This window comes from Lycorma delicatula, chromosome 6 (genome assembly GCF_047948215.1).
Source record: "Lycorma delicatula isolate Av1 chromosome 6, ASM4794821v1, whole genome shotgun sequence".
NCBI lineage: Eukaryota > Metazoa > Arthropoda > Insecta > Hemiptera > Fulgoridae > Lycorma > Lycorma delicatula.
This window is the reverse complement of record NC_134460.1, coordinates 133,432,262-133,451,054: the sequence shown is the minus strand read 5'-3', so window position 1 is coordinate 133,451,054 and position 18,793 is coordinate 133,432,262. Positions and strand designations below refer to the sequence as shown.

Below are 18,793 nucleotides of genomic sequence, written 5' to 3'. Positions count from 1 at the left end.
ATCTCCTGGGGAATATTTTGTAACAAACTCATACTAGTGAACAATTTCCTCATTTTTATCAGAAAATAAAATATTTTTAAAAACCTTGTTAAATAAAATAAAATGAACAATTCAATTTGAATGTTAATCCGATTAAAATATATTTACGATACTATTAAGTGTTTCCTGATTTTTATTAAAGTGACACTTTTTTTCATAACAGATTTATCAGAAATAATACTCAAGGAAAATCATTACAATATTAAAACCAACCAAACAATGACAAATAATCATACTCTGTGCACAATAAATCCAATGTTACATGCACACATTATATTACAGACACATTATCTTAACACCAGTTAATATGAATACTCTATGTGTTTCATACTACCTTATTTCATACCTATCTAAGTAAATCTGAGCACATTTACTTCTGATATGCTGGAGCATGTTCAGTTGTGAAAAAAAAAACAACTACCAACCATTCCACACTTTTTTTTATCTATTAAACTTGGAATGTGGTACCTTAATCTAATAAAACAGATGAGGTTTGAGAGTCAAAAAAAAAAAAAAAAAAAAAAAAAAAAAAAAAAAAAAGAATCAACTGAACACCACCAGGGGAAGTGATCAAGTATAAGGGAGAATGTTAGCCATAGCAAGATTTAAAGCCAAAGAAACAATACACCCGAAGGAGAGCATCAAGGTAATAGCTTCATAGCTTCAGACAGTAGGCATCCAATCTGCCTGATTCCCATAATTAACTGTGTTCTTTATGATGCCCATCATTAACAGTGGATCTTTTACCAGAAGGGAAGCAACAAATTAAAATAAATGTATTTGAACTGATGGTTCAAATGTTCAGCAACAAACTATTTTGCAAGAAATTTTTAGTTAAAAACCAATACAGCCTGTATATGTGCATAATTAAATTATGTCACAACATTATTCTTTATTATAATCACAAAATTCATTAAGATAATTACTAAAGTTTAACACATCTTTACAAGTGAACGGGAAACATTGCAACTAAACATAAATTATAAATGAGGAAAACACTTAATATATTACAAATTAAATAATTTAAATAAATTTAAAAAAAAATTATGAAAACCAATAGAACCTAAAAAGTATGATACTGCCAATAATTTAATATAACCTTCAAACCTTAACTTGGCAGATGAAAAGTAACAAATGAGGAAACAGTGTTGATTTCAGTTAATAATAATGTGCAATGAAATGCTACAATCATTGGATAGTAGGGAAATCAACATGTACGTCAGTAGGCAAATCCATATCAGTTATTAACGACCTGTCATAAAAGATCAATTTAATAAAGATGACATAACAATAGTCCCACATGACTGTCACAAAGATTGAGATTTTCTAAAGATACTTTTACATATTATTATAAAATGTTCATAGAAATAGTCAAAATGAAGAGATGTATTCAAAAATAAGTTTTCAAAAAATAATAATTCTACAGTATACATGAAATATACTGAGTAGTCCTAAAATATTGTAAGCAAAAAATAATAAGGCCATAAGAAGGTTTAATTACACGTTCAAAGCAAGAATAGTCCCTGAACGATTATAAAAAATACTAGAATCAAACACCTATGTACACTTAATTTTAAAACAAGGCCAAAAAATGATAACCGAAAAATGTGCCTTTATCTTTTCCAAATAATGAGTATATTGCTTCAATATATTAAAATCACCTCTGAGTGAAAAATTAGTAGCAGAACTTCAGAAAGTATCAGAAATTAGAAGAAGATGCCATAAATGTATTATAAAGAAAAAGCAAGAAATTCATTTTTAATATATATCAATGAGTTATCATCAGGCATTTAAAGAGACTATATTTTATACAGTTGATATAACAAAGATCAGTTCTAACATAAATACCTCAGAGGTACTTTTATTGATATATGTGATGTTTTTCAATATCTAATTCGGTTCATATAAGTAATAAATGAAGATAATTTTAAATTCATAAGCTTTAAAAGTAAATAAATCAAACCAGAAGATAATATTATTATTATAGGTAACATTACTACAGGAAGTGAAATTTTTTGGTATAATGATAAATCAAACTTTCCTTGGCACGGCCAAAGGGTATCAGAAAAAAATTCTGCTGTTTCAAAAACAAATATAGTTTTTACTTTGCAGTACTTAATAGTGTTTTATGTGTTATCTTGAAATGACAACTAAGATTTAGTTTAGAGATACAGAGTTAGTTAGCACCTGGGTCAGACTGTTGCATAGGCCAACTTATTATGAGTCCAGGCTTCAAAACCACGTCGTTGCCACAAGAGAAATACAGTAATTTTAACGGTTCATAGAAACAAAATCAGTGACTGTTGTACAAAAAAACTGTATGTGAGTATGTCATAAATATCCTCTGAATGACAAAGAATACGTTAGTGGTTGAATTTATAGTACTAGTTGTAAATTAAACATTCCTAAAAGCACTGTCTATGATATTGTTAACAAGCAACTGAAACTTCGAGCTTATAAATTGTCGCTATTCCATGAAATTAACCTAAAGATAAGTCACAAAGAGTTAAATTTGTAACAACTATGTTTAGAGTAAATTTTTACTGATGAAAATTTCCTGTAGAGCGTTTTATTTTCCAATAAATCAACATTTCATCTTTATTTAGTCGTGAATCGCCATAATTGTCGAGTATAGGGTTCATAAAATTCACACGAATCAGGGGAATTCGTCCGGTAGTGAATTTCTGGGGTGTATCATCCATCATCAAATATTACGGCCATTTTTTTACCCCATGAACAGACTATTACGACCATAGTGTATTCGGACGTGTTAAAGAAATTTGTGTTTCCGCGATTGAAAAAATGGAGGGCTAATTTTCCAACAGGATGGAGCCTGTTCCCATCATGCAGAAGCTGTGCGTAGTGTTTAACGACAGTTTGCTGAAGGCCATGAAGTAAAAAAAAATTCTTTTGGCTTGGCCACCGCACGGTTCCAATTTGTCACTGAAGGATTTCTTCTTTTATAGCTACGTTACGAAAGAAATCGTATATCAAGGAAAAATCCAATCACTCGACTACCTACGCCAAAGAATAACAGCAGACGAGTCGGCAATTAGTGCAGACATGTTTACTAGAATGTGGAATGAGGTGGATTATCGGTTTGACGTCAGCAGGGCTGTAAACAGTGTTTATATCAAGTTACATTAAGAAGTCTTTATGCTTTCGTGTAATAAAATATAAATTTGTAATTCTATACGTAATAATGTAAATTTAATTTAAAATTGCCGAGTTCTTTTTCGGGACACTTGATAGATAACAATTTGAGGGTTTTTCTTTGTTGTAAGACTGTCTCAATTCTCTCTTATGACTGATGTATGCTAAATACCTGATGTAAAAGATACCTAGTTAGAATTAAATTCTTTGTGAATAATGATGCTCACTTTGTACACTTGAGGTGAGTAAGAACAGAATGAAAATGTACTTGTAAGTTAGTATGTATATCACCTACAAATTTATTGAGGTTGGCATGCTGATATATTGCTACAGTTTATTTGACTCACTTAGAAAGACAAGGGGAAACCATTTATTCCACACTTTTCCTAGTAAGCTTGGCATGGTGTCTTGTTATTATTGGGAATAGCTATGTCATTTTTGATAGTATCTTTTACAATTCGGGTCAGGTTGCCTAAAATCATCAGGATCTTGGTACATAACACTTATTCATTTATTGTTTTGCATATCAACATCAAAACAAAATTTATAAAAACTGTTAAACTTTAAAAGAAGATCATGTAAGCCTTACGTAGGAATAAGTAAATACAAATCGTTAAAAAATCTTGCAAAGATTTAAAACTAATGACAGAATCTTTTGTATCTACTTATCAATTGTGGGCAGATATATTTTGGAAAAATATTAAATGTACGCATAACACAGAAATGGAACAAGAAGTTTATGGAAATACACAAAGAACAACATTAATTAAGTGTAATCAATTTTACTATAACCAAATTTAAAAATAAAGTAATTGTATTTCCTATTCCTAATAATAAAATAATTGATTATTTAAATTTTAAGATTAGATTTAAGTTAACTTTTGGCTCATCCTACACTGAAAACTTAGCCACTAGGGAGGTTAAAAAATATATATATATATATATATATATATATATATATATATAAAATATTATATGCAATATTTACATTATGTTTTTGATTTAAAAATTACTTCTTCAATGAATGTATTAAAAAAAAATTTTGAGAATATACTGTGATATCAAAATGGTAGGAGATACTGCAGTAACCATAAAAAATCTATCCGCAGTTAACAACATGTAGATGTTTCCCAGAACCAACTACATAAAACGAATATTTTCATACTATTTTAATTGAGATATTTAAACATCTTTAATTTCGCAATTGCGTTGAGATTAGTTTACCGAATGTCTGACTGTTTATAAAATAAATACGTATTTCTTCTAGCAATAGCAATCTACCAAGTACTATGTAGATTCTTGATTTATCAAATTCATATTGTTCATAACATCAAAATTTTATTTATTGTTTTTCTTTTTTTTGAAAAATATAATCGGCCTCAACTTTTTGAGCATCTTGTATAGGCACAACTACGCGTTCTAATTCAGTATGCCGTCTGCTAATCATAGCGATGTAAAATCTGCTAATGTATGATGAAAATTTGGAAAATTTTATAAATTTCGTGAACTGCACTAGAAAAATCATGATCACAAGAAACTAAAATTGATCCTCAAATGGTTAATTTGTAACTGTAAATATTATCCTCCCTAGGAATTTAAAAATGAAAATTTCTTCTTTAATACTCACCTAATGACCGAAAAAAGTCGATAAGTGGACGGTTAAAAGAAATGTTTTGTTTTTTTCTTAAATAACTAGTGGTCCCCTGCTGCTCGGCAGCGTTATTACTAAAAAGTAATATTATACATTTTAAAAAATCGGCTAAAACCTATTCCATTTACAGCACGTCTTACCGCTACCCTTTATTCTCTCTTTCCTTTCCTACATTAAGAATGAAAAATACAGTAAGCGTAAAATGCGAGCTCAAAACCTATTTCCAGTCCGTCCCGACGTTCTACTGCGGATCGGCCTAATGTTTTTTTTTTATTCCGCTCGGAATGGGCCGTAGATATGTGATCAAGCATCGACAGACCTTCAGAGTGCTTTTTCTGTGAGTAACAATCTCGGAATTTTCCTCAATTAAGTAATAAATGAGAATCTTTTGAGGAACTCTCACGAGGAGACTCAAGTTTGGGGTCCGATGACACTTGATGACATATCTGTATGTCTTTCCGAACATAATAAAAACAAATAATCAGCCCATCCGACCAATAGAGCGCCCACACGAACTGGAAATAGGTTTTCAATCCAATCTTTTAAATATATAAGATATCAGAAAATTGATGCTTGCGTTTCTAAACGCAACCAACCACAATTTAGTGATCAAACATAAAAATCTATGTACATTTATATATGTTTAGAAGAAACCTTATGGCGCAAAAGGTATTTGGCAATTCAAAACCTATTAAAAAATTTGGTAATTTGAATCAGTGATTCTTTAGGACAGAAGCTAATTAATAAAAAGAAATCCTTTTAGCACACATGGATATATATATAAAATCTTTAAAGCAGTTTCAATTAACATGGAGCATGAGCAAACACATTTTTAATTTTGTCAAAGAAATCGTATATATTAATAAAAGCAGCAAAAATACAAAAGATTTCAAATGAGAATTTAAAAAAAATTATTCATGTACATTGAAATGCAAAAATAAAACTTCAAAGGAACATAAAGAAATAAAATTATTTAATTCTACACCTGAACTGCGGCATCAAAGTATTAAAACAAAAAACATATATAAATATTTATGAGTTGAAATCGTCTAAAAAGTATAAAAGAAATGAATAAGTTGAAAAGTTATCATAAATTGAAAATGTCAGGATTCAATTTAATCTGCTTAAGCTTATTAATGGTTGCTTATTTAGCACCATCAGAAGGGATGTATAGTAGTAACGCAGGGCAGCAAGATCCTAACCAGCGGAACCGTGGTTACGTTAGTCCCCCGTACCGTTATCCAGAGCCAAGAAGCTTTGATTTTCAGGGAAACAACTATATGTCACCGCAGCAGCCAATTCCGTAAGATGAAATTAATCATTAAATAACTAGTATTTAATTATAAATAGTTAATGTATTAACGAATTATTTATTATCTATATATTAATTACTCGCATCAATAACTTTTGTTTTTACTTTCCTGGCATAAAAGTTTTCCAAACAGCTTTCTAATTTCCATACTTTCCTTCTTCAGCAAAAGATGTAGCTGCAAGAAGGAAAGTATAGAAATTAATAATTAAAAAAAAAATGGGGTGTGGGTTTTTGTTGTTTCTCGACGTTATAAAACTCAGGGACCAAAAAAAAATTGTTTTAAAGAAAAAATGGGGGTAATGTTCATACATACGCCAACACATGTGTGTTGGCGTGTTTGATGTTTTATAACCTTTGATTGGATAAACCGATTTTGATGAAATTTTGTACAGAAACTCGTGTATACAGGCCAAATTGTTGGTAAAATTTTGAACAATACTGCCAAGGGGATAGACAGTTTCTTTGGGGGTCAATTTTCCCAAAATTTTGAAACATAATCCCACTTTACGTTAATCTCAGTATATGCATGTATGATTGGTTAAAAAGATTTGTCCCAACATTGCCCTTTCACCAGAAATAGAAAAAAACTGTTTTTTTTATTTATTGGAAGATTTTTATTTGGTGGGAGCTTTAATCACGTCCCACACCCCATAAATCAAAGTTAAAAAATATCGATTTTTGGAATTTTTCAAAATCTTTTTTGGTTCACTTAATCTTTGAATAATGTTATTAAAAGTTTAAATAATAGACTTATAATTATAAATAATAATAATAAATAATAAACGGGGTGTCCCCGTTACAGGCATTGGCATAAATACCGAGTCCTGGTTCCCGGAGTAGGGACCCTGGGACGGCAGAGCGGGGCCTGGTGGATCCTACTGAAGCAAAGGAACCTACTGGTGGGGTTTGAGGCGGGCGCAAAGTAAGATCTGACTGTCGGGCCGAGACGTGCAGGCCCGTTAGAGTAAAGGACACTCCCTGGGCTGCGCAATACTTAACTGCAGGATCCGCCCGGGGGGAGAAGGAGAAAAAATAAAAATAAAATAAACTTTTAATAACAATATTACAATAAAATTTCATCGTAATACAACCCCCACAACTAGAAAAAATCTTCGGTAACTTTTTATTGGTTCATTTTTCTTTGTTCAGTGGAATTCTTAGTTTCTTCAATTAACGTAGTAAACACAGAAAAATCAACACATTTTCTTGGAAGGTAATTTTGGAGGTGGGGAGCAGAAAAAATAACGACTTTTTTTTAATTTAAACGTACAATGATAATTTTACAATAACTTTCATAGTAAAATTATCCCCATCTCAAAAGACAATTCTTAGATAATATTTTTCATGTACCATTATTTTTCCATTATATAAGAGTAAATACGCAGTGCCAGGAAAGTATATCAACTTTGTTATCAGCTTATTTTTTTACAAAATTTAAACGGATTAATTTATCGGTTCAACTCTAGACTATATTTTGATCATACAATTTTGTAAAATCAATCTGTTTTTAACCGAGTACATATTATATATACAATACGAATTGCTTACAATACCGCTTGTGATTCTTTTTCTGAGGGGTTTCGTTCAAGACGCAGTTCAAAACAACACATTTATAAAAATAAACTCAGATTACTGAGTTGGAGTTAATATGCTTTAATGTAAACGAAAATTTGTAAAAAAGTCTTTATAACGTTAACGATAATGATTTGTTAAAAATGGATGGAGTAAATAAAAAAACGTATATTTAAATAAAAACTTTCGGAAGCCCTTAATCAATGGGTTTAAGAGTAATAAGTGAGTTAAATAAGTAGTTGTGAAAATTTTTTCACAAACACTGAAGATCATACTTTTATAACATGTAAAATTTACCAAAACAGGGCTTTTAACAAAGACATTAGTAATGTCTTTTGGAAGCTTAAAGGAATTCCTGTTTTAATTGATAATGTAGAATGAAATTATACCAGAAAAAAAATTCAAGTTCAAAAAAGGGCGCTGAAGATTATGGTAATGGAGTAATTGTAATTTTAGCCTCTAATAAAAAAGCCCGGAATATGTAAATGTAAAAAGAAAAGGAAAAAAACGAAAACATTAAAAAATAAACATAAGAGAATACAGTAATAAAAGGTTTTTTCTTACAATCTAAAGGTTGTCACGCAAAAAATAAGAATTTTTGCAACCTTATCTATTATAGAATAACCTACTAAAGTTCGTAATTAAACATAATGCCACAGTTCTGTCCGTGTAAAATTAGAGATTTTTATTTTGGTGGTGGTGAAACAAAATGAGAAGAGACAATAGAAAAGCTTACTTTAGAAGATTCTTTGATTAAATGTGCAACCAAATTAATATAATTATAAACTAATTACTCACCAACAAAAGAAGAGGGCACAACAAAATGCAATGAAAAACACGAGCAAAGTAATCAAGACTTTTTGGTTCTATTAATATACATAATAATATGTTATAGCATCAAAACATCATCAATACTACATAAAAAAAAAAAAAAAAAAAAAAAAAAAACATGTGATATGGTATCCCACTAAATTTTTCTAGGTATAGTTAGTGAGGGAATTCTTTCAACGACAAAGGAAAAAACTTAATTATTATTAATTGAAACGCACTTGGAAAATGTGATAGTAAAACTTTTCGTTTCATTTGGCAAATGTAACAGAATTTTATTTCTCTATTGTATTACTCTTCTTTTATTCATTGCACTTACCAGAAAATAATATTGGATTATAACCGGTTCAATTAATAAAACTTGAGACTTTTTTCAGATACAATAAATAATATTTTCCACTTTTTTATATTTTATTTCAGGAGTCAACCTAATCCTCCTAGTTATTTCGGTATACCAAACGTGCAACAGATTGAAAGAAATGTCCCTTCGCTTGAACAGATCCAACAAATTCTCAAGATGTATTATTCAAATTCATTACCAAAATATCAAAATTCATTAAATTTCCCCAATCAACCCTTAAGCGCAGCTGCGGAGGCTCAAGGACAACTCACTTCAAATGTTAATCCGAGGTAAGGTGTAACAACAAAAGTGAACAAAATTAATTATTTTTGTTTCAGATATATATATATATATGTTTTATTATATTATTTATAATAAATACCACCTTAGAAAGCTGTAAATGTAATTATTAATATTAATTTTATAAGGTATACGTATTAAATAAATTTTCTTTATTCTATTTAAACAGAAAAGAGAAATATTTTCATAATGTGCTAAAGCAATTTTAAAATTACCAACCACTAAAATCACATAAACCAACTCAATTTAATATCTTCAATTTTTAAAGTGTTATTGTGATATGCCGATCGATTTAAACAAATTATCTAACACAGAAAAAAATAAATAAATTATAACAAAACAATTATATGCATGCAAACGAAAGTTAAAGAAACATTTTTTTTGAAAAGAATTCTGTATATTTTCAAATGAGATAAGCCGAGAATGTGTTAAGAAAATGAAAAACTTTAACATTCTCACACAATTGAATGTTATAAGCTTTCGGTGAAAGATAATTATAAAAACGTTTAAATAATTCAAGTCTTGGTCCAAGTGCTACTACATCCCAGTAATATAATTCTAACGTTTTCATTCAATTTTTTTTATATTTTTTATGTAAACAGCTTTCGGTAATTTGAAGAAATATGTATACTGTAAGGATAGAATCTTCAAGGTTTAAAAATTTCGAAAAGATTCATAGTATCTCTTTTTATTTAGAATTAACGTTATAAATATGCTTCTGTCCTCCACGTAATCTTAATGGTAATATTAATGCTCCACCCAAAAAATAATGTAATCTAAATTCAACAAAAGTATAATGAAAAGTTTCTTTAAATATTAAGTGGCAATATGATTAAAAAAAAAAATAAAATAAAATCTGATTATATTTCATTACTTAATATTTCTTTTTCTTTTACACACTCTTTCAAAAAAATGCCAGTATCGAGCATTAGACACTAGTATTTCACTGTAACTTGATGCAGATGAGGATTTCAGTTGTTTCTGCCAAACAAAAACGAACTGTTCGTTAAAAAAGAAAACAACTGTTTGTATAACAATCTGTTGATAAAAGAGAAAAAAGATTTTAATCTGCTAATATTTATGAGTAATTTTTCCATTACATTGCTATACTGCTTATTTTTTGCGTTTAAAAACAAGATACATTTTAATATTTTTCTCAATTCATTGGCCGCAGGATGTTTCGGTTGATGCTAGCGAATTCATATAATTTATTATTCAGACTTCAAAAACAACAAAATTATTAAGGTTTCGGCGAGAGTTTGCAGTCAATTAAAAACATCAAAAATCAAAATTCAACAGTTTATTTAATTATAGTTCTTCAAACAGACACTGTCCAAATTAAAAAAGGTACAAGATACGTATGAAAAGCGAGATAATTATTTTATATATTTTTCCTACGTCATTTTCTCAAACACAAAAATATACACAGTACATATTTTCTTCCCCTATTAAATAAATTTAAAATATTTTATTCCTCTACTAATATTGTAACTAAATGATAGAACGTTTTTAATAAAAAAATGCAAAAAGTTTTTGCCGGCCCGATTTCATATTTTAAACAACTCCATAAATCCTAATAATTCATGATCCATAAGCGAGTGTTCTACTTCTTTACTGTCTGAAAGACAAATAATTCATAATGCAAATCATATGAGTAATCATTCTCTACTTCTAAATCCTAATTAGTCATTTATAAGAAGTTCTATGATATAAAATAATTTGATGCAATTTGGGAGTATCACGCAAAATAATGTGCATCTTAATTTATATAATTATTTTCGAATTTTTCTTGAAAATATACTTAATTTTTTATCTTTGAATTTTTGACAATGTTTAAAGTTAATGAAAAAAAAATTTGATTTATTATTTTTAATTCATGACAGTATCAAATGATTCAATCATTGAAAATAATTAATTAATTAGCAGAAAAAAAATTTTAACGGTTCGTAATTTTCTTTATTTCAAAAATGAATTCAATTCTAGAAAAAATGTTGTATAATTTCAGAATTGAAAATAGTAATGTACAATTAGAGGCACTACTGGTAGTTATGATACTTTAGAGTGAAAGCAACATTAGAAAAAAATTCATCACTTTAAACTTTCAAAATATCAAAGAACCATTCTATCAAAGGTAAAATTACATAAGATTATTGTGTGACTTTTTAACCATTAGGAACATATGATAAATATATCAATAGAAACCTACGAATGACAATTAGTTTACATACTAAGGTGTGTAACATTCACTTTAAATTGTCACGACCCGTACTGCCCCTAATGTTGATCTTTGATCAACACTTGATCTGTTCATTAAGTGATCTTTTTATTGAAATCAGAAACTTCTATATTTCTTTATAGAATCTTTTCACCGTAACGAACAAAGTTGAAATTATTATTGAGGTCGTAATGCATTTGCGTAGAACAAACAATAAATAATAATGTTAAGCGTAGAATATTGAAGTTTCGTTCAAATTCGTTCTTAAAAGTATGAAATCGGGTCGGCAAGAGTTTTTGCAATTTCAATTAACATATTTGAGAAAATTTGATGAATTTTTTATTATATAATTTGTGTTATTAAGTATATAAAACAATTGTTTATCTCCAATTATTTCTCGATGATTTCATATTTGTTTTGTATTAAAAAAGTTCTATCATTTAGTTACAATATTAGTAGAGGAATAAAATATTTAATATTCAATATATAGCAAGAAACATTTAACAGTGTATATATTTGTGTTTGAGAAAATGAAGTAGTAAAAATAAATAAAACAATTACCTCACTTTTCATACACATCTGTACTTTTTTTGATTCAGATGTCTGTTTGAAGAACTATAATTAAATACGTAAATTGTTGAATTTTGATTTTCGATTTTTAATGTTTTCAATTAACAGGCAAACTCTCGCCGAAACCTTAACAATTTTGTTGTTTTTGGAGTTTGGATATCACCTGTTTTTTGTTTTCTATTCATTTGTTAAAGTGAAACTCTTTTTATTTTTATATTTATAAAAATGCTGGTATCTGTCGTGTGTTTGCTAATAACTTTTCGATGATTGTATTCACGTATCTAATAAAAAATCAAATTAGTCCTAAAACTAAAACATACAAGATTTTGGAATTTTGTGGCCAACTTTTTTTTGCTATTAATAAATCTTTAATTTCAATCCAATTTTTCCCAATTTTGAACATGCTAGTACAATGTCCTTCCTTCATTGACTGCCCATGATGAAATATTGCACTTATAACTTTATAAAAAATTAAAATTTTACCAATCTATTTCTGTTTTATTTATTCCTTTTTTAATAAAACTAGTATAATCTCTTTTAAATTTCATTATTTCAAGTATAAATTATCAAGTTTTTGTACGCTACATAGTACTATCAAGTACTGCTATCTTTCTTTCTTTCTTTTTCCTGTTTAGCCTCCGGTAACTACCGTTTAGATAATACTTCAGAGGATGAATGAGGATGATATGTATGAGTGCGAATGAAGTGTAGTCTTGTACATTCTCAGTTCGACCATACCTGAGATGTGTGGTTCATTGAAACCCAACCACCAAAGAACACCGGTATCCACGATCTAGTATTCAAGTCCGTGTAAAAATAGCTGGCTTTACTAGGACTTGAACGCTGGAACTCTCGACTTCCAAATCAGCTGATTTGAAGACCAAATCAGCGTCTTCCCAAATCAGCTGATTTGGGAAGACGCGTTCACCACTAGACCAACCCGGTGGGTTAAGTACTACTGCTATCTAGCGACGCGATTCGTAAACGGGTTGGAAGAAAATAAATTTCACATTTTCAAATTAAAAAACATGAAATTACAAAGATTATAATATATTTATCGAAAAAAACCTATATTTAATAAGAACATCTATTTCTGCGATGATATGTAGCTTTATTTCATCAAAATCATTATTTTTTTAATATTTTAAACAATTTAAACAATTTTGAAATGTCGATTTGCAATTGATCAGAGTAAATAAGTCAAGTCTTTGGTGTTTCCGCCGTCGGACAAACTCTCGCCGAAGTCATTCTACTGAACGACTTGACAAGATTTGACAGTTTTACCCTTTTATTCTGCACTTTAATATTGCAATATTTTCATACGATTTATTTGGTTTTTGAAATTGTTCGATCTTAGGACTTAAATTACAGCGTATTTAATATTAACAACAACAGTTTGCTGAGCAAATGATCTGTTAACGACAAATAGTTTATTCCATTTATCTGTTTTAGTTAAATTAATGTTCGTTAGAGTTAGCTGACCTCTGTTAGGTGATTCAAGGTGTTTGGTATGCAGTATTATTATTGGCCGGAAAAATCGGTTTGTATCCAAGTGAAGCACTTTTTTTTTCTGAGAATCGATAGTTTAATCAAACTGTTTAATATATTCCGACACATTACAAAAACTTGATTTAAGAAATCACAGGAGAAGGGAGAAATCCTAATACAATCGAAAGTATGTCGACTAACCAACCAAATGAATAAAAATAATAAATCGTCGATTTATTATATCTATTTTCATTTAAATCAATCAACACTGATAAAATTCACTACTACAGTCTCCCATGAAATCATCACCAGCGTTTTATTCCTCATCCAGCAATTTATTGGATGATTTTTTTATGTTTTATGAATTCCTAAAATCTATTAGCTTCTTCTTCTCTTCCAATAATGGGGTTTTCATTCAAAATTCTATACGTAATAAATTTTGATTTCAGTTTTCCAAAATTTTCTCTTCTTTTTCCGTGTGCTACATCTATATATTCAATTATATTTTTTGTTGCCCCACTACATCTCCCCGTCAAATAATTTTACTTTGCTTACTTTGAATTTTCTATTACTTAGAATTCTTTTAAATCGATACAATTCTCAAGTTTTATTATCTTTTTTACGTTCTTATTTTTGCTGCAATCATTCATTAATTATAATTTATCTTATGGTTTTCTATCTAATATTACTTTTCTATTTAACGTCTCCTCTGCCATCTTATTTTTTTTAACTTCATTCCTTGTTTTCAACTGAATATTCTCTTGCGGTAACTTCTAGGCTTCCAATTGCGATTTTAATATTTTAACTTTACACCATTTTATCTTCATCTTTTCTTTCTCATTTTTTTATCAACAATTTTCAAATTTTATCACAACTAAATAATAGTTTAATTAACTACTCCACTTGGATATATTTTAAAGTTCAAAATCCGGTTTAAAAATTTCTGTCTCATCGTCTTACGAGTATAATCTAACTGATACCGTCCCGTACAGTCTGGATAACTGATATGCAGATAGACATATTTTTAAGGCGTTTAAAAAAAAGTTTGGAAACACTGGTTTATCCATAGTGGAAAATTTATTCAACCCAGTACTTATTTTATCCCTTCACGTAGTCAATACTCTCCAACGATCTTCCTTTTCGTCTTTCTCCTACTGCAGTATTTCAGTTTCCCACTACTGTCACACCGCCATCTCCTTTTACATATTTGATAAGATAATTTACTTCGTGTATTCGTTATATGTTTTCAATTTCTATTGAGGAGAGATTGGCATATAAAACTGCGCGCGCGCGCGCGCGCACACGCACACACACATATATATATATATATATATATTAAATATAAACGCATAAATAAAGATCTGCCTGCATAAGATATAAGTACTGCATAAACAAATTACAGTTCATCTGTATTTGATCAGCTTAATGCTGTGATCAACACCGACCTACAATGCACGCAGCTGGTAGTCCCGTTTGAAATATATAAAATATTCTACTTGTTTTTTTCTCTTATCAAAGTAATAACACTACTAATAATATGTCTATCTTCCTATGGACATACGGTTTCCTCGTGTTTGTGAACTTGTCCTTGTTCACGGTTTTGCTACTGAAAATTGAAAAATTAATAATAAAAAAAAAATTGATAGTCGATAAAATAAAAGAAATAGTAGACTAAATTTAATGATAGATTAAAATTTCGTAAATAAGCAAACAAGAATTAAATATTAATATCCGTATTCAGTACAAATAGTAACAATAATAGACATTTATTATTTTTGTTATTAATAATAAAAGAAAATAAGAACGCTTAATATTCTATGTACGAACAGCTGCAATAAATGCTTGACAACCGTTTGTACTTGTATTTGGCTGTTGACTCAACTGGCAGTTTATAAATCTTAACTTCATATTTTTTTTTTCGCGTGAAATGTTAACTTGGTTGTATTGTAAACATGTATTGTATTATATTTGATTCTTTGCATAGAAATTCGGAAGTAAAACTAACATAAATACTTTGTTTTTATCAAAGCTCATTATTGAATGGAGTTTCTGATACTGTCCAGAGAGGCTTACCAGGACAAAGTACCCTCACGGGATCCAACGATAGCCCACCGTAAGTACTACGCTTAATTTCATAAGTATAACGATGCCACAAATGATGACGTTTGAGAATGCATCTTTCTTAACCTCAAAATTATTAAATTAAATAAATACGTACAATATAATATAAAATCATTAAGATCTAATAACTATTTCGATTTTTACTGAAATAATTATTTACTAACATTTTAATTATTTTAACTAATATAATTTTTATTATTTCTTAATAAAACTTTATTTAATACTATTTTGTACAATAATTATTTTACTAAAATAATAATTTTTTTTACATTTTTTTATGGTATTTGATCTTTTTTTATTTTAAGATTAAGATACCTTAGGGATAACAGCGTTATAAATCTGGAGAATTTTATTGATAAATTTGATTGCGACCTCGATGTTGGATTAAAAATTTCTGTGGGGTAGGTTTTACAGTTAAGGGTCTACAATAGTATGGATATTAATCATACTACAATAGGGATATACTACAATAGTATGGATTAATATCCATACTATTGTAGATTTTAATTTAAGTAACTTAAATTAAATTCATTAAGATGCATTAAAAAATTAAAATAAACTGGTGAAATTATATATTGGCAACTGCAACAGGAAAATCAAGATAAAGAAATTAAATTTTTCCCTAAAAAGTTAGAGTAAAACCTTCGCAAATTCTAAGGAAATATCGATCCCATACACAACATGAATTAAAATATTCTTCTTTTAAAAATAACTTTCTGACTCAATCTGTAACATACTAGGAAAATTAAAACATTTTTTCACAAAAATAGCATTCATATTTGTATTTAAAACTAACTTCTTCAACAGATCAATCCGTACTGAATTCACTAAATTTCACCGTCTTTTTTTATCGGATCCACAGCTTCATATATTTCTCTGAATAAATACTAACACAATCCGTAAATACACATATTTGTATTATTGTTAAGAAAATAAGGAATTCTTAGCGAGACGATACCTTACTGGGCGCACATATAAACAAAGCCCTTGAACTGACCTAATACTGACATATTGTAGCCGACTTTTATTAAATAACGACACTTGAGAGCAAGTAAAACAGGGCTGAAATTTAATATTAAAAGAAAAATGTAATAGTTATATCTTTCTTCTTTTAAATAAAGCCGAAAGTTTCTCAGTTTGTTTGTTCTCGCACCACGCGAGAACCAACCGACCGATTGCTTTCAGTTTGCCAGATACACTGTGTTATCCTAAGAAAGGCTTTAAGCTATAGACCGAAGCCCTAGTAGCATTCTTTGGGATGAAAGTTGTGAATTAAAGATATTCATTAAAACAAAACATTAATCCTTTTACTTCAGTAGTTTTTTTCTGTCACCTTGGCAACAGAAATAGTTATGAATTTTTCGTCGTCAAAGGTGTGTGTACTTTAATTACCATAGTTACTATTATTCTGTCTTTTGTAATTCAGTTTCTTTTTCAGGTTTATATAAAGCTTGATTACTTTAATTTTTACTTATCAGTATTATTCTCGTTACAATGAGGATAACGAATACTGCGGGTATCCAGGAGGCAGAGCCCCCTTGCAAGACGGCAATGGTGAGCGAAACGAGCTCTGCAGCCTTGAGGTAGGCTCTATGATCCCGGAAGGCTTCGAGATTCGCCTGGGTTCCGCAGGTTCAGGGGACTCAGTCCACTGTCCCGAGACGGTCGGCTTTATGTATAATTTAATGCATTACATAAAAAGCGGAAATATTTTGCTTACCTTGGATTAAGCATTGCTTGGAATCTTAGAGTAATATAGCGGTACAGTTTCCTTTGATATATTTTAACAAATGTATACTTTACTAATATAATTATATTTTACTAGTATAATGTCATGACTAAAGTCATTTTTTTAAAATAAATACTAACCATTTTTTTCTCCTTTGTTCAGCACTAGTGGACCAGCAATGAACCAATTACTAAAAGAAAACAAGAATTATTAATATTAATAAGGAATTAAATATTAATATATTAAACGACGCCGTAAACCGGGCTCTACGTTTCAAAATTAATCCATATTATTTACCCCAATATATATATATATATATATATATTAAATGTAATATGTTAAAGAATCTGTAATATGTTTTAAAATAAAGTGTTTGCAATCATAATATCAATTTTTTAAATTTTATTTAAATCCTAAACATAAATTTCTCCTCCATGAATTTAAATATATATTGTGTGTGTGTGTGTGTGTGTGTGTGTGTGTGTGAGTCTGCGCGAGCAAACTGATTTGGCTACACTTGAGCGTATAAAATTCTTTTACAACTATACTATACTTCTTATACAACTGTCTTGTATGACTATATCCACGTTTATGAGTTCATGGTTAAATCGGATATTCATTCACTTCCTGTTTCAACCTTCCTTTCTGAGTAAGAAATACTTTAATTTTTATTTTTGAGAATACATACTAATATGGAATAAATGTATAAGCGAGGACGTTTCGTCTTTTAAACAATAGGGCATCGCCGACGGTAGTATTTTGTGTAAATTTTAAGACGGGTAACATTTTCTGAAGTACAAGTATATTTGAGCATTTTTTTTTGATTTTATAACTAGTCCTCAGTTACATCCAAATGAAAAGACGTGGGAACAGTGGGACAGTCAGTTACTCATCAACCAGGCAGTAGAGTGAGCAATGACTTGCTAAATGTGTGATATATTGCATAACATTTGACACAAGTGCAAATATGCTTATGGCCTATGTTCTAACGCGTATGCTTTGGAACATTAGCACCAAAGGCAAGGTTTGAGAAACAAAAAATATCAGATACTAATTTGACAACAGAGTGAAGAATCTTAACTATATCAAAACACGTTGCATTTTGAAAAATCGATGGTACCACTTAGGAAAGTATACTTACACAATTTCAATGTACTGAACCATAAAAACAATAAATTGATATTAAAAAAGTGTTAATGTATTATAACTTAACCGAGATTTTGCTCTAATTTCTTGACAATTTATTGCTTTAGTTATCATAGAATATATACGTCGTCGCTATTTTTACTAAAAGTAGAATCTGCAAACTGCAAAATCTTATCTTTCTCTTTTATAACAACGAATGAAAATCGGACGACACAAATAAGTTAATATTCCGATAAATATTGTCATTCATGAAATAAAACGAAACGGGCGACAAAATTTCATTTTCTAAGACATAAACTCGTAAAGTACACTCCACACTTCATAAACAG

The 18,793-nt window shown here is 29.2% G+C and overlaps 1 protein-coding gene across 1 annotated transcript; it reads left to right on the top strand.

The window, feature by feature from the left end:
• The first annotated feature begins 5,937 nt into the window (after positions 1–5,937).
• LOC142326883 (uncharacterized) lies at positions 5,938–17,703 on the top strand. Its single transcript, XM_075369616.1, has 4 exons — positions 5,938–6,146; positions 8,976–9,185; positions 15,498–15,581; positions 17,481–17,703. The coding sequence occupies exons 1-4, from the start codon at positions 5,944–5,946 to the stop codon at positions 17,530–17,532; spliced, it is 549 nt and encodes a 182-aa protein (XP_075225731.1). The 5' UTR covers positions 5,938–5,943; the 3' UTR covers positions 17,533–17,703.
• The last annotated feature ends 1,090 nt before the right edge of the window (positions 17,704–18,793 follow it).